Source organism: Drosophila mojavensis, unplaced genomic scaffold (assembly GCF_018153725.1).
Source record: "Drosophila mojavensis isolate 15081-1352.22 unplaced genomic scaffold, ASM1815372v1 contig_36, whole genome shotgun sequence".
NCBI lineage: Eukaryota > Metazoa > Arthropoda > Insecta > Diptera > Drosophilidae > Drosophila > Drosophila mojavensis.
Genome location: NW_025318858.1, coordinates 633,829 through 660,509, shown reverse-complemented (window position 1 = coordinate 660,509; position 26,681 = coordinate 633,829). Strand labels below are relative to the sequence as shown.

At 42.4% G+C, this 26,681-nt stretch overlaps 5 protein-coding genes across 6 annotated transcripts; 1 reads left to right on the top strand and 4 right to left on the bottom strand.

Annotated features, from left to right (window-relative positions):
- Positions 1 to 303: 303 nt before the first annotated feature.
- On the top strand, positions 304 to 2,999 carry LOC6575610 (fidgetin-like protein 1). The gene is made up of 6 exons (XM_002001583.4): positions 304 to 522; positions 587 to 974; positions 1,212 to 1,330; positions 1,392 to 1,827; positions 1,888 to 2,307; positions 2,654 to 2,999. Exons 1-6 carry the CDS (start codon positions 395 to 397, stop codon positions 2,771 to 2,773), a joined length of 1,611 nt encoding a protein of 536 aa, XP_002001619.2. The 5' UTR covers positions 304 to 394; the 3' UTR covers positions 2,774 to 2,999.
- Positions 2,794 to 26,596, bottom strand: LOC6575609 (mast/stem cell growth factor receptor Kit). 2 transcript variants are annotated; one of them, XM_002001582.4, is made up of 15 exons: positions 25,704 to 26,013; positions 7,852 to 8,232; positions 7,511 to 7,616; positions 7,187 to 7,417; positions 6,937 to 7,120; positions 6,298 to 6,530; positions 6,192 to 6,232; positions 5,966 to 6,117; positions 5,841 to 5,880; positions 5,305 to 5,470; positions 5,079 to 5,233; positions 4,744 to 5,011; positions 4,390 to 4,516; positions 3,592 to 3,697; positions 2,794 to 3,513 (listed from the first exon to the last, which is right to left on the bottom strand). In XM_002001582.4, the coding sequence occupies exons 2-15, from the start codon at positions 8,182 to 8,184 to the stop codon at positions 3,163 to 3,165; spliced, it is 2,493 nt and encodes an 830-aa protein (XP_002001618.2). In that variant the 5' UTR covers positions 8,185 to 8,232; positions 25,704 to 26,013; the 3' UTR covers positions 2,794 to 3,162. The 2 variants fall into 2 exon arrangements, with proteins under 2 accessions (XP_002001618.2, XP_043864949.1); XM_044009014.1 differs by adding an exon at positions 26,297 to 26,596 and having other exon boundaries at positions 3,423 to 3,697; positions 25,704 to 26,021.
- Positions 10,957 to 13,298, bottom strand: LOC6575608 (facilitated trehalose transporter Tret1). The gene is made up of 5 exons (XM_002001581.4): positions 12,893 to 13,298; positions 12,537 to 12,769; positions 12,335 to 12,465; positions 11,914 to 12,266; positions 10,957 to 11,843 (listed from the first exon to the last, which is right to left on the bottom strand). The coding sequence occupies exons 1-5, from the start codon at positions 12,963 to 12,965 to the stop codon at positions 11,224 to 11,226; spliced, it is 1,410 nt and encodes a 469-aa protein (XP_002001617.1). The 5' UTR covers positions 12,966 to 13,298; the 3' UTR covers positions 10,957 to 11,223.
- On the bottom strand, positions 13,753 to 16,184 carry LOC6575607 (facilitated trehalose transporter Tret1). The gene is made up of 5 exons (XM_002001580.4): positions 15,881 to 16,184; positions 15,157 to 15,389; positions 14,957 to 15,087; positions 14,550 to 14,902; positions 13,753 to 14,494 (listed from the first exon to the last, which is right to left on the bottom strand). The coding sequence occupies exons 1-5, from the start codon at positions 15,951 to 15,953 to the stop codon at positions 13,875 to 13,877; spliced, it is 1,410 nt and encodes a 469-aa protein (XP_002001616.2). The 5' UTR covers positions 15,954 to 16,184; the 3' UTR covers positions 13,753 to 13,874.
- LOC6575606 (facilitated trehalose transporter Tret1) lies at positions 16,943 to 19,900 on the bottom strand. The gene is made up of 5 exons (XM_002001579.4): positions 19,380 to 19,900; positions 18,658 to 18,890; positions 18,460 to 18,590; positions 18,033 to 18,385; positions 16,943 to 17,967 (listed from the first exon to the last, which is right to left on the bottom strand). Exons 1-5 carry the CDS (start codon positions 19,450 to 19,452, stop codon positions 17,348 to 17,350), a joined length of 1,410 nt encoding a protein of 469 aa, XP_002001615.1. The 5' UTR covers positions 19,453 to 19,900; the 3' UTR covers positions 16,943 to 17,347.
- Positions 26,597 to 26,681: the final 85 nt, after the last annotated feature.

Genomic DNA, 26,681 nt, shown 5'->3' with positions numbered 1-26,681 from the left:
GGAACAGCAATTAATTTCAATTAAAATCAATTGTAGACAAAGTGCAGAAATATTTGTATTGTCGATAAAATTTATTAGATATGCTATATGCCATTCGGTTTTATTTTATAAGAGCAGAATAATATTCCAATATAGTCAGGCTGAAACAAAATTAAGATTTCGAATATTTGCGACTATTTAAATTACCGCCTCTAAAATGATCGTTCGTTATCGAATATAATAAGTAGAGCGGCGATGCACGGCAGAAGCTGCCTGATACGACACTCGACTGTCATGCACAGCATAACCGGTCTATCAAACAGCTATCGACCAGCCACCACTCTGTCACTTAGATCAGTCTAAGAGCCGGGCGAATTTTAATTGTGCCTAATCAATTTAAAGCAAAAGCCACATTATGACAGATGAGCTGTGGTCTAGCGAATATGCCGCTAATGAAACTATTCGGCTAAACAAGAATGTTAGTGCTGGCGATTATCAGAATGCTTGGCGTAAACAAAAATTGATATTAGCACATGCTACGAGGTGAGTGAAAATTATACAAAATGAGACACTCTTAAGCTGAAAGATAACTCTTTCAATTATAAAGCAACTTAAGTGAAACTATCCGCTATGAAGTGCTCAAGGAACATCAACAGTTATTTTCAAATGCCAGCAGTACGGAAGTCTTTATGAATGACTGTTTATCTGGATGCCGAAGCCTGCTGACAGCGAGTCGACGTCGAAGAGCCGCTGCTGAACTGCAAGTGGAATGGCGCCAGCCACCTGATCATTTATTTGAGCCTGTGTGCCGTGGAAAATATGAGAGCTGCAAACATGACGAAAATATAGAATTGAAAAGATCCCCGAAAGGGACACCGCCAGAAAAAGCGGCAGTGCCAGTATCGAGCACAGCAAGCCTTGTCCCTGCACCAGGGGCAGCTGGCAATGTAGGATTTCGTACAGCACGTGAACAGCTGCTATTGCATGAAATGCAGGTAAATACTGAAAAAAGAATAACATTTTAGCTCAGATGAGACTTGCAGTGGCAGCAAATATTAGTCGTTTTACAATAATTGACAATTTTGTCAATGCTTATATTTACTAAAGCCTTCCAATTATATATGAATGTGCATATATGTAGCATCCTCATGATGTGTATATATGCTAGCCAGTGGTTTTTTATATTTATATTTAATATAAATGTGCATATGAGTAAACAATTATTATTTCAGAAGACCAAAAAATATGAAACTGTTGCCTCGATTCTGATGGACTACAGAAAAAAATCGCTTGGCGGACGTGCATGCAGCTTAAATGCTAACTTTGTGCAACCTGTTGGAAGAAGTGACTCGTAAGATCTAGCTCGAAGCTATTAACAGCTCTTCAAATATTACTTTCATTTGTTTGTTTAGGAATGTTTTAGCTGTTCCAAAAAAGAAATCCGAGCCGGCAGCACCTGCTGCAGATGTGCTACCTGTTCCGGCCGCGTTGGCGGACTTGGATTCCCATATGGTTCAGCAAATAATGCGTGAGAGTATGCACAAATACAAGCCGGTAACATGGGATGATATAGCTGGACTGGACTATGCCAAGTCCACGTTCATGGAGACCATCATACACCCATTACAACGCCCAGATTTGTTCAAGGGCATTCGTCGACCCCCACGGGGTGTTTTGCTATTTGGTCCGCCCGGCACGGGAAAAACTTTGATTGCCAAGTGCATTGCCTCGCAGTCGAAAGCAACTTTCTTTAGCATAAATCCCTCCACATTGACTTCCAAGTGGGTGGGCGAAGGCGAGAAGATGGTCAAGACTCTCTTTGCGGTAGCTGCCGCACATCAACCGGCCGTAAGGGGATCTCAATCACTCAAAAAGAAGCAACTGATTTAAGGATTTACTGTCTTTCAGATCATATTTATGGATGAAGTCGACTCCTTGCTCTCGCAACGCTCGGATAGCGAGCACGAGAGCTCCAGACGTATAAAAAACGAGTTTTTTATACAATTAGATGGGGCGGTAACCAACGAGGATGACCACGTTGTGGTCATTGGGGCCACCAATCGTCCTCAGGAGCTGGATGAGGCTGTGCGCCGTCGCTTTGTGCGTCGCATCTACGTTTCGCTGCCCGTGGCGAAGGCACGTCAGCTGATAATTCAGAAGCTTATACAGCAAATACACCACAATCTCAGTGACGCACAAATAGAAGAACTAGCTAAATTAACCGAAGGTTATTCAGGCGCCGATATGGACAGTCTTTGCCGTTACGCGGCTATGCAGCCACTGAGAGCTTTAACAACTGCTCAGATTGACGTAATCGATGCACAGCAGGTAAGCAAATCTTCTGCATCAAGCAGCTCCTTTCAATACCCCGCACTGAATAGGAATTCGAAATGTAAGGTATACTCATTTCCATATGTAGTTTATTGGGGAATGTCGCTTTTCATTTGTCTATGGCTCTCCGTCTTTATCAAACACTATGTTACTGGAGATTCGAAATTCACCGCTTCCATTCCACGATTATGAAGTCTGTGATAGGCTAGTATATTGATAGGCTAGTATATTGAGTACATCCACTACACTAGTCATCCATCATATAGTTGAACACCCCCGACAAGCATCAGGCTGACTTGTCATTCATGTAATAACTGGTATATTTTGTTCATATTTTGCGCAGCTGCCCGCTGTTACGATGGCTGACTTTACGAACGCACTGCAGCATATCTCGAAGAGCGTCTCGGCGGATGATGTGAAGCGTTACGTGTCTTGGAATCTAACTTATGGGATTGAGCGTTAAATAATACAACATGGACTAAATAGTTTTGTTGAATGCTTTATTTGCAGTTGGACATCCTCTACAGTTGGCGCTTATACTCTAGGTCTTGGAATGCTAAACACATAATTATAATCTATTTACAGAGAGTGTATACATGATCGGCTATGCTAATTAGCTCACAGCACATCAAAATTTGACTTCGTATACATCAGAGTTGAATAATATTTAGACATCGACTAGGTTCAAATTGGTTTTTTTTTTTTTTTGTACCCTGAACCCATTGAAAATGGGAAATCTCAAGCTGCCCCAAAATAATGCTTTAAAACAGCATGTGGAATGGGAAAGTTAAAATAACATTAAGATATAGCTTAAACAACAATTATGCTAAAAAGAATTGCATTTCTACTAATTTACTCCCTAATCGGTGGAAAGACGTAATCGTCGCTCAGACTATTTATGTTCACGTAGGTGGTCTGCGGGCTTAATACGTTGTACAGGGCGTCGAAGGTGGGTCGTTCCTCCGGGTCTTCCAGCCAGCACTGCAGCATTATCGTGTACACCTGGGGCGTACATATCTCGGGGCGCTCCAGCCGATTGCCCGCCAAGAGAAAGGGTATCAACTCGCTGTTGCTGATCGTGGGATACGGTGAGGCGCCCAAGGTGCCGATCTCCCAGAGGACCACGCCGTAGGCCCAAACGTCGCTCTTGCTAGAGTATACGTTGTCTCTGATGGCCTCAATCGAGAGCCAGCGCAAAGGCAACTGCCGTCAGGCAATGCAAACAATTCAATTCAAAAATTAATTGACATTTGAATCCTTCGATTATTTTCCTCGACTCACCTTTCGTGTTTTGGTATTGGTGTAGATGCCATGCCTGGATAGGCCAAAATCTGAAATTTTCAGTGTCTTATTGTTGTCGATGAGCACGTTGCGCGCTGCCAGATCGCTATAGAGTAGAAATTCATAATAGTTTAAAATTAAATATTAGTTGCATAATATAGGAATATAGGAAGCCCAAGTAAACTGTGTGACGTATGTATCTAATGCAGAGTCATGTCTATTCAATGATTGATTGAGGCTTGGGAGTGACTGACTAACGTATACCCCGCCCACGGCGCTATGCAATCAATGCATAAGCGCACGCTCCGTTTCGTGCACACCTTACGGACGGACATTATTTGTGAATTCTGCACTCATCGGAAGTGAGAAAAGTTAGTCAAGAACTAAGCTCCCCCTATAAATTTTACAAAGCCGGCGAATCCGGCAGCGCAGAGTACCTAACAGACTGCGTGCGTGTGCGTGTGCGTGTGGATGAGTGTTGTTTGTTTTGCAAGTTTACAAGGACTGTTACAGCTGCGGAGCGAACTGAAAAGCTGTTTGGTAGTGGAGAGATAATATGAAATTGAAACTCTCATATGCGTCAAGTTGCAGCTTTGACTTGAAAGGTTTTGTTGTTGCTTGTTTCCTTGGAAGTGCTGTCCTCAAGTCAACTTCTATAGCTGATTTCGATTTTCTGAGAAACTGATTGGCAAAACAGCATTGGCAAACACTGCACAAAGATACTCATATATGTTATAAATAAAACATGCTCACATTCGTGGAAATTTAAATTTAGATATATACTGTTATTGCGCATACCGATGTGTTATCTCTTGCTGTTCCAGGAATCGCATGCCGTTTGCGATTTGCAGGGCGAAATTGTGCAATTCCTTGTTGTCGAGTATGTACTCGAATGAATCCTCCTCCTCCACAATGGTGTAAGTAGCTGAAAGAGCATATAAAAACATTTATGGAAAATCTGAGCTGTGAGGCAATTAAGTAAACACAATGCCCAAGCAAGAGGGATAAATAGATAAACAATGAAATTCTTAAGATTTCTAGAGCAATTTAAACTGATTGTAGGTGATAACTAATATTAAATGCATTTGCTCACGAATTCCAGCTTGAATTTAGAGATTCTTGGTTGAGCAATAATACATATTGTTAGCTTACTTTCCGCAAAGGAGGGCTTTGGCTGTCCGTGTCCGACTCCGTTTGACGTTGCTGGTTGGGAATTGGAGTAGGGCGAGCCGGAGTAGCTGGAGGAGGATTCCAATTCGCTGCACTGATTGCTGGCCTTGAGTTCAATGTAATTAACACTCGGCAGCTGCGCCGCCGAGGCGCCTGCCGAGTTGCCTTTGGCCTGTCTGCCACTTGAGTGGTTCGCATTGCGTACCCTTGGGTGGCCCAACTCCTGGCGAGCCATACGCAAGTAGCTCAGCTAAAGCGGACAAAAGAGATCGATTAAAGCCGCAGCAAATGCATTCGGGCTCTGCTCCTGGACTCACCAGATTGCCACGACCCACAAACTCCATGATCATCAGGTAGGGCCGCCGTATGGTGCAGCAGCCCAGGAAGCTCACCACGTTGTGGTGCGTGCCGACGCCCTTAAGCATATTAATTTCAGAGATGAATTCGGCTTCCTCGTCTGCCGACGGATTGGCTGTGTGCAGGTGCAGGGCGGGATTTCAGTTAAATGCAGTTCAATTGTGAATTCAATTCGTGACTTCATACCTTTCAGCTGTTTGACCGCAACCTGCGTCTTGCCCCGCATGCGTCGCAAATTGCTGGCTGTCGCCTCGTGCACGCGCCCAAAGGCGCCTTCGCCCAGGACTCGGCCAATGTGTATGGCCGAGTGCGGCACCTCGAATATGTCGGCGAGCCCCAAAGCCTGCGATTGCTGTGCGAGAATAGAACAAGGACGAAAAGTTTGTCAAATTCCACAACAAAAGTCAAATATTTACTGAAATCTCTTCAAACTGGTCTATTGAAATCTCATTTCGCTCAAGTACAAACAGACCCAAGTTGGGGCTTTACGTCTTCATTCATTCATTTACGTCTTGTTGCAAAAACTTTCAACAAGTCAAATAACTTTTATAAGGGCTTTTGCTGCACTCGTTTTATACCCCTCTTGAGATTTACCAAAAATGAGTCGAAATTGATAACAACTTTTCCACTGTAATTTAAAATGTTATTGTCAGCTGTCGGGCGATTGTATGCAGCTGATGCCAGTTGAAGATGAAGACATGAATTGCCCTTCGCTTGATTACCTCAATGTATTTGTCCACGTAGTTGATGTTGTCCTCCATTCTGTTATGCGGAGTGAAATGGAATTGTAAATAAGACAGCGGGTAGTAAGAAAATAATAAGAAAAGTTAATTGACCCTTAACTCACGCGACGGGAGACACTACGAACGACTGCATATATATCTGATTCTTGTGCAGCTGATCCCTGGCCCGAGCTCGGCGACGGAGCAGGAGAAGGGTCAACAGGCCCGCGCACAAGGCGACAATAGACAAGGTGGTCAGTAGAATGAGCGGGTTACTCTGGAAACCGGAATGCGTAATGGGTCAGGAGTGAGCAACGATTGCAGTAGTAGTAGTAGTTTCATTTCGCTCACCAGATGGACATCGCTGTTCAGCTTGAGTGGATTGGCGGGCACTGCGTAAAATAAAATCATAAATAATCCAAAGACTCGTAAGAGCAAAAGAACTCTTTAGGCTCACCCGGAAATTTGTTTGTGCTGTATTTACCCTCGCAGCCAGCGGGATCTATCAGCGTGGCCTGCAAATTGAGGGGAGTCTTCTCTTTCAGCTGCGTGCCCAGGTTGAGCATCATGCTGCCATCGAAGCCCCTCGCAGTGGGACGGAAGTGCAATTCACTTAGGTTGTAAATCCGATTGAACAGATTCTTCAGACCACCGCCCCAGGGCAGCGATGGATTGCTCTCCTCATTGATTCTGGAAAATGAGTGCAGCGATTCAAAGAAAAATGGCCCCAGAGAGTCCTTTCTGTTGCGATTCACAACGAGCTGTGATTTCCGCCCTCTGGGGCCATTTTCCTATCTTATATTCATTTTATTTTTAGAGTAAATACCGATTTCTATCATGGGGAATGATTTAATTTGTGATGGGGCAGGGGTGTTGGCTCGAATAATTCTAAGAAATGTAAAGTCAATCATGCATAGTCCTTTTGATCTATGAGGTGAAAAATGTATCTAATACTAATGTGTCTGTGAGGAAGAAGGAAGGTGTAAGGCGTATCGATTGTTAGTAAGGAAATCGGATCTCGCATCTACATGTTCTACCTGCTTCTACCTGTTACTCATTATACCCAAAATTTCAGTTATCAACAATTAGAACTCACTTTAGTTGCATTTTATAGGACTGCAGCGCCTCCTGCAGACGACCCTTCTGCTCCTGGCGCAGCTGCTCGCTGGCCTGTAAGATGAAAGCGATGTTGATACTGTCGTTGGCCTGCATGTTGGCCGTGGCATGCACTTTTGGTAGCAAGGAAGCCGGCGGGCAGTAGCATTTGCCGGCTACACAGTCTGCGAAGGATATCCAGGTGAGTTAATAGCTCATTAAAAGAGAGGAGGAAGCGATTTAACACGTACGTGGTATGTGCACGGGCATGGAGCGACGCACGTGTAGATTTGATGTCTCCACAGTCACATTGTACTCGCAGTCAAACATATACATGCAGTCGGGCGAGTCGACATTCGGGTTGGGACTCTGGGGCAGATAGATGTACTTGCTGGGCTTCTGCTTTATGGAGTATTCGCTGCAAGGCGCCTCCGGGCAGCGAGTGCTGTTGACGGCACTGACCAGCACATTGTATGTGGTGCCTGCAATGCGCAAGGGAAGGTGGGAGGTGGGAGATGGGAGATGGGAGTAAGGCGCCTAAGCAGCAAGCCCATTATTATTCGATGGCCACTCACCATTGGGCAGGTTGTCCTGCCAGTGCACTTGCAGCTGTAGGATCTTCTGCATGTACAGCGTCACATTCACGGACAGCTCCGTGATTTCGTGTTTGCCCGAATTTCGCTGCGTCAAGCAAACAAAATGGAAACCATAATCAAAATGGCGAAAGGAAAGAAAAACTAAATCAAATATTCACAAACAGGTTGTGGCCAAGTCAATAACTTGTTTATTTTTCTGGTAACATTTTCAAATAAAATTGCCAATCACAAAAAATTATTACGTCAATGAAAATTGTAACGACATGAAAGGTTGCTTCAGCTTTTTGTTATTTCTCAAAAAGTTTCTGAGAATTACTTACGATTAGTTTATTTCTGCTTTTGTCTGGGCCCGATTCAAGCTCTGCTCCATTGGAGAATATTTTGTTGCCATTGATGTTGTTGTTGTTCTTGTTGTTGTTGTTGTTGTTGTTGCTGGCTGTTGCTGTATTGAGGGAAATTGTTTGCATAGTTGGGGCTTCCGGCCGAATGACGAACATTCCCAGGCTTGGTTTGGCTGTGGACAGAATTTGAATCGGAGGCGTTGGCAAGTGCTCGCTCCCGTTGCGCTGAGCCAACATTTCAGCCACATTGCTGGGTAGCAACAGCAGCGCAATGTGCGTTATGAGCAGATTATACAATATTACCCGCAGCATTCTTCAAATTTCCACTGCTCATAGTTGGTATGGGGATGGCTCCGAGTGCTGCAACATAATAAGGCGAAGCGAATGGCATAATTTGAATAGAGCAGACGTTTAATACAGATCTATTATTAGCATGGCTCCAATGAAAAGCCATGGGCCATGGCATTAATGAGCAAATGCCAGTAAATAATTGGGAGTAAATCAAGATAATTTGATTGGATCTCAATCATCTCAGTGCTGACAATTTGGATTCATATCGGATTTCGTACTCTTAAAGCTAAGCATTTATATGGTGACTTCGTTTTCAACTATAACCAACCGCATATGTATATCGCATCACCGCACACACACACATACACACACTTAAGCACGTTCTCACTCTACTGACTGCGCACTTGACGCAGCTCATCGACTGCGTGTGGGCTGCGCTTGTCGAAATTATAAAGAGAAATTCGCTACTGAATAATTGCTGAGACTTCGAAATGCATTTTCTCACATCAGTTATTTCCTCTACTCCCCCGGTGCTCTATTGGGGAGTACGCAATGGCCGGTCAGAGTATTTACGTTGCGATGAGAATGGACACCCACAACAGTTGTGAAATATTCATATATCAAAACGTAACACGCTGTTCCATCGATTTTAATCGATAATAGGTAGATAAATAAAATATACAAGTCTTTTGCAACTCGGGTCCTTCAGGAATATTTATTTAAAATTCATTGTCAGCAGGAGAAAATTTGATATGGCTGCTGACGAAATGAAGTGAAAGCGATAGGTTCTATGTAAAATAAACAGCAGAGCAAACAAACAATGAACAACTAATTAGCTACATATCGTAAAAGCCACAAACTGAAATTAAGTATACGCCCTGTATCACGGCATTGAACATTTTGCCATTAGGCAAGCACGCAGCTGGCATGCAGCTGAAAGCCACAAAACGCTTGTTGTTTTATGCATATATATGTATATCTGTATCTATCGTAGGATTGCGTGGGCCAAATAGGCCATTGAAAACTCTAAACAAGGCTGCAAATGAAACCGAAAAGGGAACAGATAAAACAAGTATGATTATGAATTTGAGGAATCAGTTTTCGACAGGTTTAATGCGGGGATGAAACAGCAAATAAGACTTAAGACAATAAATAAGACAATCTAAGCATTGAATTAATAATTGGTCGATTGCTTTAATTATCGATTTAGCGATTATTGTATCAGTTAATTAATCGATTCCCTTCGGGATTGTTGTCATGTCTTTACAGAAAAGACTTTGGTAGGGTATTTTCATGCATGCATTGACTTTTCCGCCCATTTGACAATTGCTAGTGTCAGTGCTCAGACAAATAGGCACAAACAATTACGTGAGCTAGCACTTAGATTGAATTGTTAGTGAGGCGAACCAAGACACGAGTCAGCAGAAAGCAACTGAAAGTAATGCACTTAACAGGTGCATCTGTGTGAGTGTGTGTGTGTGTATGTGTGTGTTTGTTTGATGGTGTGAGTGTGCTTGGTTTCTATAAGACAAACTGAACTGAGGGGGACTTAGGCCGCATAACGCATGATTACTTAAGAAGCGGATTATGTATTTGAGCGATGACAGCCACAGCAACTACACACGAGGATGATGTCATGGCGGCATTCTGGCCAAAAGTCCAATTAAAATATGAGCTTGCTGGAAAGCTCTTTGCTTTGCCTAAAGGCCCTTTATTAGCATATAATTTATGCTGTTCAGCTCTCAGTTCGCCTTGTTGATGCATGACTAAATGCATAATGCCTGTTCATCCGCATATGCATGAAACCCGCCGAAACCACAATGTGCATGTCCTTTGTGAATACCCTTTGTGGACACTCGAGCGACTTGTGACTTGCGTGTTACGTGCAAAGCACTATCTAATAAAGCTCCGTTATATTAAATGTACCTCGGTTATCGGCCTGCGTAACCGTGATGAATCAGCATACGCACTTATGGCACCTTTAAACAATAGTATATATACGCACAAGCATACAAATACGCTTTTGCTTTTCGTATCATTTCGGCTTTGATAGTCATAATTCTTCAAGTCACCGTTGCGATAAGAATGCCGAGTATTTTCTATGCATGTCCATTGAATTTGCATTATGCAATTTCATTCGATAAACGTTTTAAGCGTTTTCGCATTTTCACATTTTCCCATTTTCGCTTTTCTGTTGACATTTCAGGTTTCCCGCAACGCCATTCGCCTGGCTAAACACTAAGTGTTTGTGCTCAATGTGTGTGAGTGTCTATGTGTATGTGTGCGTGTGTGTGTGTGTGTGTGTAGGCTGTCAACGCTTGGCCACTCGCTAAACACGCCAGCCAGGTCGTCTTAGTCGGGCAGAATTAATGCGCGTATTTATATATAATAATGCTAACAAAGCTAATTGTTGACAAGACATTAACAGCTCCGGGGCTGGGTTAGTGGGGCCAATAGCCAGCAGCCAGCAGCCAGCAGCTTGTAGCCTGTAGCCTGTAGCCTGTAGACAGTAGCCAGGTCATAAATTAAGCCATGTCACAACGTTTTTTATTTTATGGCCCGCTTGGTGTTTGTTTGTTTTGGTTTGACGCCCTCCCCTGGCCTCCTCCATTCCTCGTAGGACTCCTCCAGCACCACCGACTGGGCCATAAATGATAACAGTTTTATACAGCGCTAAAAGTGCGATAATTTTCCCCAATGCCAGCGGTAGCAGGGTCTAATTATTATCTAGCAAGAGATAGCATCATTATTGAATTAATGTCCTAATCATTTTCGCAACTAAAGCGTGATTCATTCTATTTTTATGCAGCGAACAGATTGTTATTCTTATCACTTTGTAAATACAGTTTGAATGGATTCCAACAATTACAGATTTACAATTGGTATTTATTGGAATCGGAATTAACATATAGTTACTGAAAAACCAACAACTATATTGCTATTTCAATGAATTGCTTATCGACTTTTGTTGTACTTCATAAAAAGTAAATATTAATCGAAATGATGATTTCTTATCTTACTTCAAACATCATCATCATCATCATAAGACGTTTGATGCTACTAATCGTAAATGGATTTACCCTTGGTCTCCTCCATGAACACAATAACATAGAAGAAGCACAAGACACTGACCGCGGCACAGCCCCACATGGTCGCAGCCAGCCCCCAATACTCCATCATCAGCGGAAAAGCTTTCAGAGAGGCGAACGCGAAGCAGCTGAGACAGCCCAGGCAAGCGCTCGTGCCCACTGCGCGTATTTTCGGGGGAAGTACCTCAACTAGAACCACCATTGTGACCGAGATGATTCCCACATTAGCCAAGAATATATTCAAAGCCATTATTGTAACGGGCAGCCAACTGGATATTGCGCTTAGGTCCGCCTCAGTTTCGTCGCCAAAAAACGCATACAGGCCAAAGGCGCCGGTGCCCAGTGCACTGCCGGCACACGAGACAATTAGAAGTATTTTGCGGCCATGCCGATCCACCAGATAGATGGAGGCAAGAGTGCCCACAATCTGCACTGCCCCAATGATAATCGTATTAGTGTTGGGCTCCAGCTGAGTGTGCACGCGCTCGAAGATGTTTGACATGTAGTTGATGAAGGCGAAGGTGCCAGTGAATATGTTGCCCACCATCAGCACGAGACCCGTCGCAATGGCCTTTAAAGCGCGCTTGTTGCCTGTCCAGAAATCGGAAGAGAGTAAGCAGATGCCGAAATCTCGACTAGAATCGTATCCATCAAAGCTTACAGAAGTCCGACAAGGTCAAGCTCTCGCTGCCGCTCTCCTTGGTCTGCTGCTGCAAGGCATCACACATTTCCTCAAGCTGTTTCTGGTAAGCACGCTCCGACTCCTTGCTAGGCGTCGGACCATCGCAGTTACAATAATATTTTAAAGCGCGCTTCGCTTCCTCCTCTCGACCCCATCGCATTAGCTGCTGCGGGGTTTCCGGGAAGCGTGTGGTCAGCAGGACATAGCAGATGGGCAGAACGACCACAGTACATGGAATCACATGGTAGGGCACGTGGGAGGAGATAATGAAGCCCACCATTATTCCTATGTTGATGGCAAGGCTAAAGAATGAACACAGCCTGCCGCGTATGCTGCAAATGCATAAATGCAAATGATACGTTCACTGAACTCTCCATTGGCCAACGAGCGAATTACTCACCTTTTGTCCGCGATTTCGCCAATGAAGAGGGGCAGCACTATAAACATTCCGCCCCCTGAAAGGCCGGCGCACACTCTGGCAGCGTACAGCCATTCAACGGAGTCCGCGAAATAGAAGAGAATCCAAATGCACTGGGTGCGAGAACATTTCACGTAATTTTACTATTGCTCCGATTTACATGATTTCAGCAAGCTGAACTAACCGTGTGGGGCAGGGCAAGGCCGTAGAGCGCCACCTTGCGACCAAACCGATTCATGACGAATGAAAATAGGAAATTACCCGAAAAACCACCAAAGCTGATCATCGAACCCACCCAGGACGCCTCACTCACATCAATCACAAAGTCCAGAGGTGTCTCCGCAGCTGATTGCAGCTGAGGCAGCATGGGAGATAGCCAGCCCAAGCCGATGCCATGGCAAAACGTAATTATTACAGCTACAAATAATCGAGTGTTTGCTTAGTAATAGTGAACTCCAATTCGCTCTCATCCCAATGCCAAATTCTTCCTCTCTCTCGCTCTTTCTCTCATAAATACTCCGTAAGCCTCAATAAACCTACCACTCAATGTTACCAGCAGTTGGCGACGAAAATCCTTATTGAATATGCCCGACTTAAAGGTTTCGATAAACATTTTGTTAAGTTCGTTGTTCAATTTGGTTCTCGGAACTTGTTTTCACAGCCTTTATTACGGAACTTATTTTATCACAGTCTTTCTGGTCTGGTCACTGGTCTCGACTATCAGCTAAACTGTTTCGATGAGTACTGTGGTATATGCTTCCCATGCTATTCAGATGAAGGGTTCCCAGCAGTAGAACATTAAGATGATGCAAAATTCTCGCTTTGAGATGTGAGCAATAACTAATGAAATCAGAATCAGCCCACCATTTATATCTAGACCGGAGATTTTGATATCTTGAGACGTAACCAAATCTAAATCTTTGTATAAACACAAAGTTACACAGAGAGAGGTTGACTGAGGGACTAAGGGGTCTTAATTCTACTGAGACAATGACATGCAGTTAGCTTATAGCCCCGGGTGGTCGGTGTCCCAAAACTCCTGCTATTCCGTAATCTTTATAGAGATGTATATCATCTGAGTGTGAAGCTCATACGTAATCTGTTTGCCATACGTACGTTTGCCATACGCTCACCGGAACTAAGATCGATCCAATAAAAGTGCTGCTTATCAAGGGCCATGACTTTGCTCGCCAACAAGCGTCTTTACCTATTTACCAGTTACAGTAATGAATGAAATTTCAGCTCAGTCCGCACAAGCCGACGGATATCTGAAACTGCGTACATATACACCGGAAGCTAACATAGATAACTTTCTCATCCAAAAACAGGGTATGAGTATGACAGGCTGATGTAATTTCCCGATTGTTTTTCCATCAAAGAAATGAATACACTTCTCTCAGTGACGGTGTTCATACCCATATTACAAGTACGTTTTATTCTAATTCTATAAAATAACGGGTTGGCATGATGATTCCATAAAATCTTATAACTAATATAGCATAGCGAGAGCTTATTCTTCTGCTCACTCGTAAATGGACTTGTTCTTTGTCTCCTCGAGGAAGACAACCGCATAGAAGAGGCAGAGGATGCTAACTGCAGTGCAGGACCACATGCTGGCGGCCAGTCCAAAATATTCCATCATGAGCGGAAAAGTCTTCACCGATGCGAACGCCAAGATGCTAAGACCGCCAAAGCAGAAGCTCGACGCCACGGATCGTATCTTCTGAGGCAGCACTTCGACCAGAATTACCATTGTGACCGAGATGATTCCCACATTGGCGATGAATATGTTCAAGGCCATTATTGTGACAGGCAGCCAGGCGGAGTAGGCGCTCAGATCTGCGTCCGTTTCCTCAGCATAGAAGGCATACACGCCAAATGCACTGGTGCCCAAGGCGCAGCCCACACACGAGACAATCAGGAGTATTTTGCGGCCATGCCGATCCACCAGATAAATGGAGGCAAGAGTGCCCACAATCTGCACTGCCCCAATGATAATCGTATTAGTGTTGGGCTCCAGCTGGGTGTGCACGCGCTCGAAGATGTTTGACATGTAGTTGATGAAGGCGAAGGTGCCAGTGAAAATGCTACCTGTCATTAATATAAGTCCCGTCACAATGGCCTTTATAGCACGCTTGTTGCCTGTCCATAAACAAAACGGTTATAAGAGGCTATAATCCCATCGAGCGAAGCTTACAGAAGTCAGACATGGATAAGCCCTCGTTGCCGCTCTCCTTGGCCTGCTGCTGCAAGGCATCACGCATTTCCTCAAACTGTTTCTGGTAAGCACGCTCCGACTCCTTGGTAGGCGTGGGACCATCGCAGTTACAGTAGTATTTTAAGGCGCGCTTCGCTTCCTCCTCTCGACCCCATCGCAGCAGCTGCTGAGGGCTCTCTGGAAGCCGTGCGGTCAGCAGGAGGTAGCAGAAGGGCAGGGCGATGACTACAAAGGGAATCACGTGGTAGGGCACATGGGAGGCTATGATGAAGCCCAGCAAAATGCCCATATTGAGGGCCAGGGTAAAGAAGGAGCACAGTCTGCCGCGAATGCTGCGAACGGTGTGTCAGAAGAAGTCACGATTGGCTGGCAGTGGGTTCACTCACCTCTGATCCGCGATCTCCCCGATGAAAATGGGCAGCACCACATACATGCCTCCGCCTGTTATGCCGGCACAGTATCTGGCCACATAAAGCATTTCAACGGAATTAGCAAAATAGAAGAGGAACCAAATGAGCTGAGGGATCAACACTCGACTTTAGCATGTTCAATTCGTAGGATTCAACTCGGGACTTGCTAAACTAACCGTGTTGGGCACAGCCAGGCCATAAATCGCCACCTTGCGTCCGAAGCAACTCATGATGTAGGCGAACAGGAAATTTCCCGTCACACCGCCCAAACAAACTATGGAGCCCACCCAGGAGCCCTCGTGCACGTCGACGACGAAGTCCAGCGGCGTCTTTGACTCTGACTGCAGCTTGGGCAGCATGGGGGAGAGCCAGCCCAATCCGATGCCATGGGAGAGTGTTATGACAATGACTGCGAACAAGCAACAGTTGGTTGATTACGTTCTTCGTTTGCATCCACCCCTCTCCCAGTCTACCCTGGCCATCCATCAGGCCACCATATGCCCGAATGGCGCTCTAAGCACTAACTTGACGTATTGTACCTCCATAAAAAGGTGAGTAGATGCTGCTCCGTATCTCTTTTTATGCTTGTTTTAAAAGCATTAAAAATTAAATTTATTTATGTAGCTTTTTATCTTTATTATCGCTAGCTCACGAAAAAACTTTGAGTTTGTATTTATAGGAATTAAAAAGTCGAAAAATGCTAATACTAAGAAAGTCTACAAATTTTCCGATATAACAAAAATCTGTAAATAATTTCAGCAACCAATTATTTCTTGTTTGTTTTTTTATCAGTGAAAATTCCATTTTTCAGACCTCTCTTGAATACTTGATATAAAATAATTTATATTTCCTTCTCATATATATTACTATCACATGTCCGGAGCATTTGAGAAAACGTACCACTTAAAGTGACCTGAAGTTGGCGACGAAATTCCTGCTTAAATATTCCCGAGCTGAACATTTTTAAAAACATTATGGTGTATGTGCCGATTACTTTATTTTTATAATTTTATGCAAAATAATTAAATAGTTATTATAATCGTTTTTAGCTTTTTGACTCAGTTTTCGTTTCCAATAGTTGCTTATTTAATCGTTGCGTAGAAATTAAATTCCTCCGATATGGTTTTTCCATGCTAGTTAATGAAATTTCGGATAGCGAGTTAAGATCGCGCCTGCTCTGTACGAGAAACACTTGAAAAAGACGAGTCGTAGTCCCCCTTATATACAAGCGGCGGATATTGCGATATCTCTAGACATGTTCCAATCTAAATCTCTGTTCAAATACGAATTCGCAGCTGGGAGAGTGACATGTGTCCGGCTTGTGGCCCCCGTCTGACGGCCAGGGAGCGGTGGCGCCTCAAGCTCTCGGTAATCTTTATAGACGGGTAAATCATCAGCGTGCAATGAAGTTATCTCACTCTGCAACAAACTCATGCCGTTTGCCACCGGCTTGCGAAACATCTGAAATATTTCCTATTTCAATTGTCTGCTTGAACCAATTACAGGTATAAGAGCAGTCAAACATTATTGGATTAGCGCCAAATTAAATGAACTGGCAGTGAATAAATTAGAGTATACCGAAAACCATTAATCTGCCTCTTAATTAATTTCACTGAGCGCAGTCAATTTAGTGAAACAAAAAATATAATTAGAACTGAGTCTCGAATTGAGAAGCTTATTCGATGTGATGAAGCTTATTTGATGTGTTTCTTCCAAGTCATTCCTCTAAGTGCATTTAAGGATTTCCTCGCCTGGGCGACTGAAGAAATGCTGTAGCTACTCCCCTTTATATAGGGCGACTTTCACTCAAAGCCAAGGTCGCGCTCTAATGTTGCAGCCCAGCTTTGAGTGACCAATGGGAACACTCTGCTGCTGCCAGTATTCTGGCTTCGTTTTACTGAAATATAAATGCCAAACAAATACTGCTGCATATATATGAGAACAAAAACAAAATGTATACAATCTCTTGAAAACATTTGTTTTAATAACCATAGACTTTAGAAAGAGTAAATTCTACTCGAGCATCTGTGATTCTAAGGCGTTTCTATTATTTACATTCGTATGTATGTATGTATACATGCAATGGATGCTGGTGACAACAGAAATGTAAGCGGTGGCGTTAACAGTGCCAGGGCTACCGTAACAGTCATTCCAGCAGAGTTGCTGTTAGGCTAACAGCTAGCACAAGTTCTAGTAAAAGCGCGAAGTGCATCAAAAACAAAATGTAAGCGATTTGTTGATAAAACATCTTTTATAAAACCGTATACAGAATAACTCCGTGTCGGGCAAGGGATCCGGAATCTAGAGTATTGCTGCTTCGCTCTCCCTTGTTTTGCTAAATGAATTACTTAATTAGATATCCCCATATTAATAGTTCATGGATTTGCCTTTTGTCTCCTCGACAAAGACCACCGCATAGAAGAGGCACAACGTGCTGACCGCTGAACAGCCCCACATGGTGGCCGCCAGTCCCAGGAACTCCATCATTAGGGGGAAACTTTTGAGCGCCACAAACGAAAAGCAGCTAAGGCAGGCCAGGCACGCGCTAGTGGCAACAGCGCGAATCTTCTGTGGGAGGACCTCCACCAGCACCACCATAGCAACAGAGATGATGCCCACATTGGCCAGGAATATGGTGAAGGCCATTATCGTGACGGGCAGCCAGGCGGAGAATGCGCTTAAGTCCGCGTCCGTCTCCTCTCCATAGAAGGCGTAAAGGCCAAATGCACCCGTGCCCAGTGCACTGCCCACGCACGAGATAATTAGAAGTATCTTGCGTCCGTAACGATCCACTAGATAGATGGAAGCCAGCGTGCCAACAATCTGCACTGCTCCAATGATAATCGTATTAGTGTTGGGATCCAGCTGCGTGTGCACCCGCTCGAAGATGCTAGACATGTAGTTGATGAAGGAGAATGTGCCGGTGAATATGTAGCATATCATTAAAGTAACTCCAGTGACAATGGCCTTCAGTGCGCGCTTGTTGCCTGTGCGGTAAGCGTAAGGGACTATAAAATGAAAATCATTGATTCAGCCTTAAATTGATGCTTACAGAAGTCAGCCATGCTTAGGCCCACAGTGGAGCTGCTCTTGGCTTGCTGCTGAAGGCTCTCGCGCAGTTCTTCGAATTGCTTATGATAGGCGTAAAGTGAGTCCCGAGTGGGCGACGGCCCATCGCAGTTGCAGTAGAACTTCAAAGAGCGCTTTGCATCCTCCTCTCGACCCCATCGCAGCAGCTGCTGCGGGGTCTCCGGATATCGTGTGGCTAACAAGAGATAGCTAAGAGGGAGGGCCACTACGGCGCATGGAATCACATGGTAGGGCACATGCGAAGATATAATGAAGCCCAGCAATATGCCTAGATTGATGGCCAAGTTGAAGAAGGAGCACAGTCGGCCGCGAATGCTGCGAAATTGGATGTCACTCAAAGTGTCACAGGCCGGCCAAAGATTCATTCAATTCATTCCCAATTCACTCACCTCCTGTCTGCGATTTCGCCAATGAAAATGGGCAGCACCAGGGACATGCCACCGCCCGTTAAGCCAGCGCAAACCCTGGCCACGTAGAGCATTTCAATGGATTCCGCGAAATAGAACAAAAACCAAATACACTGCGGCATTCGCATGTGATTTAACAACATTAGCTTTGTGGCGCAGTCCATTGACTAATTAACTAACCGTGTTCGGCAGGGCGAGGCCGTAGAGCGCTACTTTCCGTCCAAACCGGTTCATTATGCAGGAGAAGAGAAAATTGCCCGTGAGAGCACCCAAACTGAGCATGGCGCCCAGCCAAGAGGACTCGTGCACATCAATCACAAAGTCAACGGGCGTCTCCACCGACGACTGCAGCTGCGGCAGCATCGGAGACAGCCAGCCCAATCCGATGCCATGACAGAGTGTTATAAGTATTGCTGTGTGGGTAATTGATGGTCAATGCGTTTAGTAAACCTGAAGTTGGTGCTGATTCCCCTGCTAAACCACTAATCAATCGAGCATCGGCTTTCATTGAAATTCTGTGGTAAGTCAAGTTCGTATTGAGTGTTATATCAGCAGGATGCGGAAAAGTAAAATTCACAATGAAAACCAATTAAAATCGTTGTCTCTCCCACTCTCTCTCACCCTCAGTCTGTTGATGATGTTCTAACGCTTTGAAAGCGGATTGGAAATATTTCCATTTATTTCTTGCCGATTGTGCTCATTGAATACCTTCCCAAATGAATTAAATCATGTTACATGCATTATGCAGACAATGGCACGTGAATAATACTCTCATTATAGAGTATTTCAGTTTGCAGAGATATTCATAATTCATATATAGCACAGTCACTCAACTTTCGCTCTTGCAATTCTCTTTTCATCTTTTGACAGATAGAACAGCTCTTTAGTCACGATAAACATACCACTCAATGTAACCAGCAGCTGGCGACGAAATTCTTTCTTAAACATGCCCGATCTGAACATCTCGGACAGCATTCTATTAGATTTTTGTATTTTATCCGTTGCTAAAATGGATTTTCTCCTGATATGGGCTTCTCATGCTATTCACATGAAGTTCTTTTGGGAACGCGCTTGTATCTCTGTCTGAGTTTTACTCTCGAATAACTTGTATAATTCGTATTTCGGCCGCACTTTTATCTGCAGCGTAAAATGCGATATCTCAAGACGTATCTAATATTAAGTCTTTGCGCAAATAAATTAAAGAATATGTGCTCAAAGCTCTGGCACCTCCGGCTCTCTCATAGTCTTCAGAAATGAATATATCATAATTGTGCTTCTCAACCTGCTCACCGTACAGACGAAGCTCTTATAAAGTTTTGTCTCTTCTCGAGCCATAAAATAAGTTTGCCCGAGCAATTGAAAAAAAACCTGACCTACAACAAAATGGGAAATGTTATTAAATAGCAAAAACTTGCGCAAACTCTACAATTCAAAAAAAAAAAAAAAAAAAAAAAAAAAAAGTTTTTACAACGTGTTGAATTTGTTCTATTCTGAGTTCTAGTTCGTTTTTATATAGTGTCAGTGCAATGCAGTTGGGGTCGGCCATAGATATACCTAGTTGGCTAGAGACTCCAGCCATTGAGTCAAGCAAGTTGGAGTATCGTGCGTCCGGGACAACGGTTCAATCTCTTCTGTTATTGGCATCAATACGTTTGACCCGATCGCTTCATGCCATTCATATTTGAATGCAACTAATCGAAATTCCTCTTTCGCAGACTCAAATTGTGCTTTTTCATGACCTCGCTCAAAACTGTTGATTGCGTATCGCTCATGCCGCATGCGAGGGGGAGGAGTGGGAGGAGACATGCGTAAACGAAAGCGTAAACCCGTCCAAAGGCAAACTTCGATGACGTCTTCTGTCATAATCTGACATTGATGTGGCAACAACTGCAGCTCGCTCGCACCGCCTACCGCCCGATAAGGAGCACAGCCCAAAGCTTCAACTTGCCAAATCAATGAAATCGATTTAGGAACTTTTTGTCTAGCATGCCTGCTCTGGTTGGCAGTGCTCGACTAGAAGATGCTCTTTCCCCTTAGTTCAGCGGATAGTTAAGGGCATATGAGCAGCTTCCTTCAGCATTATTTATCTACATGCCATATTTCAGCATATCAGTGCAACCGATTTCAATGGGTATTTCTGTTTCTACCACCGAAATGCATCATACAAATTCAATTGGATTTACTTCAAATGTCTTTGGCTTCCACGATTACATTTTTTATTTGCGCCCGCCCGGGAGTGCCGTTTATTGATGACTGTGAATCCCAGCAAATCGCTTAGACAAATAAATACAATACTCCCCTAAATGTACATATATGTAGTAAAATTTTTATTGAGTTCCAGTATTTCTTTGAAATTTTAATCATCCGATAATATTTAATACAAATTTGGAAGAGTGCTCAAGTTTTTCAACCACCATGATTTGGATTCTTCGCAGTAATAAATATTATCAATGTTAAATATATACACATATGTATATATAATAACAGTGATTCTATTGTCTGATCATGGGGGATATTTCTCTTCAGAGTTGCCATCAAAGTACAAACTTATACCCTTCTTTTTGATCTCTTATCTATGACATCTCACTTAATTTACTATCTTATCTAGTATTTCTTATCTCTTACTACTCTTCTACTACTCTCACTCTACTCTGTACTCTACTATCTTGAAATGAATTATTTTCTGGTAGAGTATTAGCATTTCGAATTGTTGGCATAGTTTACGCAGTGTACCCTTTGCACGAAGAGACAGAACAAATGATTTTATTTTAAACTCTTATCGCCCTTTAGCAGCGCATTCGACGTCGCAAATTTTATGATATGTATTGAATTCTGTTTTAGTGATAAGTTTTGTGTGTGTATATATATGTATATGTGTATATATATATAGATATTTTTTACGTTTAATCGTTATCGTGGCCGCATTCGATGCCTTTTGATAAGTAATTCGTATTCTATTTTATGCCAAGTTGAACAGAAATTTGTTATTGACTTTGTGTTTGTTGTTGATTTTGTTGTCTTTTGGATTTTTGTAGAGTAGACTAGAAGTAAACAACATAAAAATCGAAAAGCAACAATAACAAACTAACAAAACGCAGAGACTACAGATGTGCACAATCGTGTGGCGTGTTGCGCTGCCATTTGATTTATTCTAGTTACGCACGTTGGCCATTTACGTATGTTTCCTCACCATTTTGGCCATTTCGAGCAACTAAATGCGCCCAGCATTTAATTGAGTGGGCATTTAGCCTCTCTCTCTCTCTCTCTCTCTCTCTCTTTCTGTGAGTGTGTGTGTGTGAGGGCTTTGTCACGCGACTGGAAATTAACCTGTTGGACACACAGACACAGACACGCTTCATGGCTGGCGATAAGGCTCTCCGGGTATGACATGTATTAATAAGCGAATAATTTGGCGTTGTTCTGTGCCCAACGCTTGGACTATCGAACTTTAAACCTACGTTGCGGGAACCACTTTTATAAGAATAGCATTCGAAATGCACCTACTCCATAGCTACATTGAAGGCTGACGTTGCGTATGCGCTATTCGATAATTGCGTATACGCAATGTACATATTGACAGCCATACAATATATACACTTGCCATTCGAAACGGAAATATATGCGCGCAGCAGTCAATTGAGGAGCCGCTCTTAGTCCACGTGAGCTGATACAAGTAAATGCAAATATGTTCAAGTGGAGCATCTTATTCAATTTACTCTATGCTATGCTGGTGATGATTTGACTAGTCACTAGTCGCACCATAACAGCATCATGCATTTAATTGCAATGCCAACTCCCTATTTCAAGGATTCGGAGTATATGTAGATGTTGATTGATACTAATGGTGATTATGATTATGAGCCAGTTGGGCATACCCTGCCAGTATGCTTGTATTCAAGTTACAACGGTGAACGCACGAATGTTTGCTATCCACCTCAGATGAAATGAGTAAATGATGATGATAGGAATTAGAAGAGAATCATAGCACGGTTTATCATAATCAGAGATTTAGTATATAGCAAAGTCTATTACCGCTGATTGTTGGTGATAATGCTGATTATGAGGATTGTGTTCTAGTCGAGCATACCCTGCCCTACTTTTGCTTTGTACCACAATCGAAAGTCTAATTGGATTCGTCTGTTGCATTAAAATGTTGCCACAGTAGACACGATTGTTCAAAACTGCGTATGCGAGATGCACTTTATATTTCGAATTTAAATGTAAACTAAAGAAAATTGCATTAAAGAAACTGGGGATATTTTTGTATTTTAATCTGAGTTGGAATGCACAGAAAGTTATGCACAACTCAATTTAAGTCAACACATCGGAGTCAATAAAACTCAGAATAAATTAATTAAAAATTATCGAAATACAGTCTGCACTTAATAAAATCGATAAATATAAACTATTTTCCAGCACGAAGAACATGGCCTTTTGACAGAACGCTTCTGCTGCCGAAGCCTGTGTATGAGCTTTGGAAAATTATTTTTCATTCAGTTTTACATTTTTGATATAATTATAATAGAGATAAATCGGTTTGTGTTCATCCAACGAACACGTAAATATTCTATTTTTATACCCTGAACCCATTGAAAATGGGAAATCAGGGTATAATGGTTTTGTGAAAAGTATGTAACAGGCAGAAGGAATCATCTCAGACCCCATAAAGTATATATATTCTTGATCAGGACGACGAGCTGAGTCGATATAGCCCTGTCCGTCTGTCCGTCCGTCCGTCCGTCCGTCCGTATGAGCAAAAGGATCTCAGAAGATATAAGAGCTAGAGAGCTGAAATTTGGCATGCATACTCGTGTATACCATAGGCAGTACAAGTTTGCTTTATTTTTTCGATAACTTGTCCGATAACTTTTTTATCGAGAATAATCGAAAAATCGACATTGTTTTTTCAACTTAATTTGAACACTTTTAGACCTGGAGACTTCAAATTTGCGTTGTATATAAAGTTAATAGATACAAAGATTTTGTAATTTACAGATTTTGGATACCACGCCCCCTTCGCCCCCAATTTGTAAAAAATGCATTTCAAGTACTAGAGACTTGTGCTTTGGAATGTACACACATTTTAGCCATATGATTACGCTCTAAAAGTTTCATTAGGATCGTATGTCTACAAAAGAAATTATTCAACAAATAAATTCTCATAATATGGCCCACACTGCAGTGCAGCCCAAGCGCAACCGCTGCTAGCTGCGCAGTTTGCAGAGCGCGTGCTTATAAGTGCATGTGTATGTATGTGTGCATAAAAGAAGTCCAGAATGATTAGAATATCAGTTTGGAGGGTTCAGGGTATCTCCTAGTCGAGCAGTCTCGACTGGAGCCTTCTTACTTGTTTTATCCTCGATTTTGGTTTTCATTTATATAGCTATTTGTTTATATGGCTCGACAGATATGGGGCGTGGTGGGCTTGCATGAAAATTATGTGCGGTGTGCTTTGACTAAATAGGAAGGAAGAACATTTTTCCTACAAATGCCACTGTGGGAGGCATTTTGCCTCTACTCAGAAGAATAATAAATACCCCCTAAATGGACGAATGTATATATAGAAAAGCTATGTAAAAGTGTTTTCTTACGTTTTCTTCAAAAAAAGTGAGCGATATTTATCAGTTCTAGCGCGTGTTTATTTAGATTAAATGTATCTGTGTGTGTGAGTGTGTGAGGGAATGCGCATGTGTTGAGTTGTAAATAAATGATTATTGCCAACGCTTAATATTAATATATAATATGCTTTTAAGCAGCTCTCCACACATACACACACATGCACACACACATTCACAAAGCCAGAGACATAGACAGACTTTAGTTGTATTTAAGGTAGCTGCCAAAAGCGATAATTAATCGAACACACACACACACATGTAAAAAAATGGCGTCGCGTTGCTTATCACTCGAAGTACTCATTGCTTAATTTGTCCACACAAAAAGAACTAAACAGAGCAACAAAAACAAATCGAATCAAATATAAAGAATATGATGAGCGCGCACAGTAGTCGGAGTGCGCCGTAGAGATATTAATAATAGTAGCTTGAGGGGGGGGGTGTGTGTGTGCAGGGGCCGACCCGAGTGGGATAGAGAGAGGGAACGGGGGTTGAGTCGGGAAGCGATGTGCGGCCACAGTTCAAAGGTGCGTCCAGGCACGCACTGTCCACAAAGAAAATGCCAATCAGTTGTACCTGGGCACAGAAACGCCAATCAAATCAAAACCAACTTCAGCAACCCACACACACGCACACACACACACTTGCATATAGTCACATTGAGTCGTTTGACTCGAGTTCAGAGTCAAGTCAAAATTTATTGCGGGGTCGAAAGAAATTGAATCACAATTTCGAAGATTGATGAGAGACCTACGCGACCTGTTCAGTTCAGTTCAGTTGAGTTAAGTTCAGTTCGCAATGAGCGATCTGAACAATTTATCCCATTCTGAGAGTCAACAAAGAAATCCTAGGGGATCTATCCACACATGCACGTATATACTCATACACACACATATACAAATGTATATATCTGTCAAGATTAAATATTGCTTTGATTTATGTCATACAAATTGAATGTGGGCAAGGGAATTTTAGTTTTAATAAAGCGCGATTAGAATGGCATCGATCCCTCGCGAGTCAAATTGGAAAAAGAGTTTATAAAAGAGAATAATTCGTTCCAGTCGATTGAGTATCTCTCCCAATGAACCATGGTAATCTTAAAGATCATTTCGTGTTTGTATAATATAACTGCAATATTTAAGTACAGAGCAGCTTCGACTATGAATCCATTATTTATTCCCAGACATGTATTTCATAAAATAATTAATGTCAATTGACAAATCACTTTTTGCTATAGCTGTAGAGTTTGAAGAAGTTCGGCTAGCCGAAGCTAAACATTGTTTCTAGCTCGACATTTTTTATTTTCTATTAGTATTGCTATCTAATCAAGGCCGAAACGTCTGCGGCCTGCCATGATTCCATTTAAACACATTCAAAGTCAAATGAATTGGTGCATTCAAGAGGCAAATGCTTTGAGAAATATATTATACTACTACTACTACTACTATACTACATACATGTATGTGTATATACATATTATTAAATATATATGAACCAATACATCTACATAAATCTAAGCTCAAGCAGTCGCTGACAATGTTCAGTTCAAATTCGGATTGAATTAAACTTTACAAAATTAAATGAAAATGGAAGTGAAATTTGTGTACTTACCACATTTGATACTGCCAGTTAAGGTCCACTCTAGTGCTACCAGCTGGTGTCCACTCTAGAGCTGTGTAAATTTGCCTTTAAAATTGTATTTTATTTTTGGTATTTGTGATTTTGTACAGCAAATCTATTTGAACTCAACTCTCTTTGGAGTTAGCAAAGTATTTGGGCATTAGGGTTTGTTGGCACTAGGCTAACACACACGGACACGCACACAGGCATACTCAGAAATACACACACACACACACACACGCTCACGTACGTATCTATTTGTATTTGTATTTATATTTGTTTACCGTTTTACAGCACTTATCCATTTAACTAGTTTGAACAGCAAATAGAATAGAAAGGCAAAACAGATCAGACTTTTGCTTTCAATTCAAATCACTTAAATGATTTACATAAATATTTCGGTATTTTATTCAAATTTGTATTTGTATTATTTATATAGAATTGAAAGACTTCAATTTGAAATTTTGTGATTTGCACTCGAAATAGTTTTAAGTATTTCGATTAAAATTTATGATGTTTCCAAAAACTGCTTATGCAAATGTGACTAAAATGTGTCGAGCCCACGCACACACACACACACTTACTATGCAAATAATATACTATTTCATAGTTGACTTCACACAATTTTCCACACTTTTTCCATTGCCATTTACATTTCAATTATCAAATTTTTCTCTTTAAAACTCTTGAATCACTTTTCGTTGCTTTCACTCTTCAAAATTTTGCTGTCTCGCGCGCCAATTTTCGCAGCATTAACTCTAATTTGATAACGGTATCTGTTGTCTTTTTTTTTTTTAATCTTTGTTTTCTTGCGAACCGACCGACCCGAACAGAGCAGAGCAAAGCAGAGACGTGGAAGCAACAAGCGTTTGTGCCGCAATGATAAAAGTTTGTTAACTGTGCAGTTTGTTGCCTCAGTTGCTTTTCGGTAGCGGCGAGAGCTTTCACGCGAAAGCTCTCCATTGCGCG

Excerpts from the sequence above, each read along its gene's own strand:
- LOC6575609 (XM_002001582.4), bottom strand. The coding sequence starts at position 8,184 with ATGCTGCGGGTAATATTGTATAATCTGCTCATAACGCACATTGCGCTG. Across the intron at positions 7,418-7,510 it reads GCAGGACAACCTGCCCAATG|GCACCACATACAATGTGCTG; the intron begins GTGAGTGGCCAT and ends TGCGCATTGCAG. Across the intron at positions 5,471-5,840 it reads ACGTGGACAAATACATTGAG|CAATCGCAGGCTTTGGGGCT; the intron begins GTAATCAAGCGA and ends ATTCTCGCACAG.
- LOC6575607 (XM_002001580.4), bottom strand. The coding sequence starts at position 15,953 with ATGTTTTTAAAAATGTTCAGCTCGGGAATATTTAAGCAGGAATTTCGT. Across the intron at positions 15,390-15,880 it reads ACTTCAGGTCACTTTAAGTG|TCATTGTCATAACACTCTCC; the intron begins GTACGTTTTCTC and ends GCTTGTTCGCAG. Across the intron at positions 14,495-14,549 it reads CTTATCCATGTCTGACTTCT|GCAACAAGCGTGCTATAAAG; the intron begins GTAAGCTTCGCT and ends GTTTATGGACAG.
- LOC6575608 (XM_002001581.4), bottom strand. The coding sequence starts at position 12,965 with ATGTTTATCGAAACCTTTAAGTCGGGCATATTCAATAAGGATTTTCGT. Across the intron at positions 12,466-12,536 it reads GCCTTGCCCTGCCCCACACG|TGCATTTGGATTCTCTTCTA; the intron begins GTTAGTTCAGCT and ends TCTCGCACCCAG. Across the intron at positions 12,267-12,334 it reads GGCGAAATCGCGGACAAAAG|CATACGCGGCAGGCTGTGTT; the intron begins GTGAGTAATTCG and ends ATGCATTTGCAG.
- LOC6575606 (XM_002001579.4), bottom strand. The coding sequence starts at position 19,452 with ATGCTGTCCGAGATGTTCAGATCGGGCATGTTTAAGAAAGAATTTCGT. Across the intron at positions 18,386-18,459 it reads GGCGAAATCGCAGACAGGAG|CATTCGCGGCCGACTGTGCT; the intron begins GTGAGTGAATTG and ends CCAATTTCGCAG. Across the intron at positions 17,968-18,032 it reads CCTAAGCATGGCTGACTTCT|GCAACAAGCGCGCACTGAAG; the intron begins GTAAGCATCAAT and ends CTTACCGCACAG.
- LOC6575610 (XM_002001583.4), top strand. The coding sequence starts at position 395 with ATGACAGATGAGCTGTGGTCTAGCGAATATGCCGCTAATGAAACTATT. Across the intron at positions 975-1,211 it reads TGCTATTGCATGAAATGCAG|AAGACCAAAAAATATGAAAC; the intron begins GTAAATACTGAA and ends TTATTATTTCAG. Across the intron at positions 1,331-1,391 it reads CCTGTTGGAAGAAGTGACTC|GAATGTTTTAGCTGTTCCAA; the intron begins GTAAGATCTAGC and ends TTGTTTGTTTAG.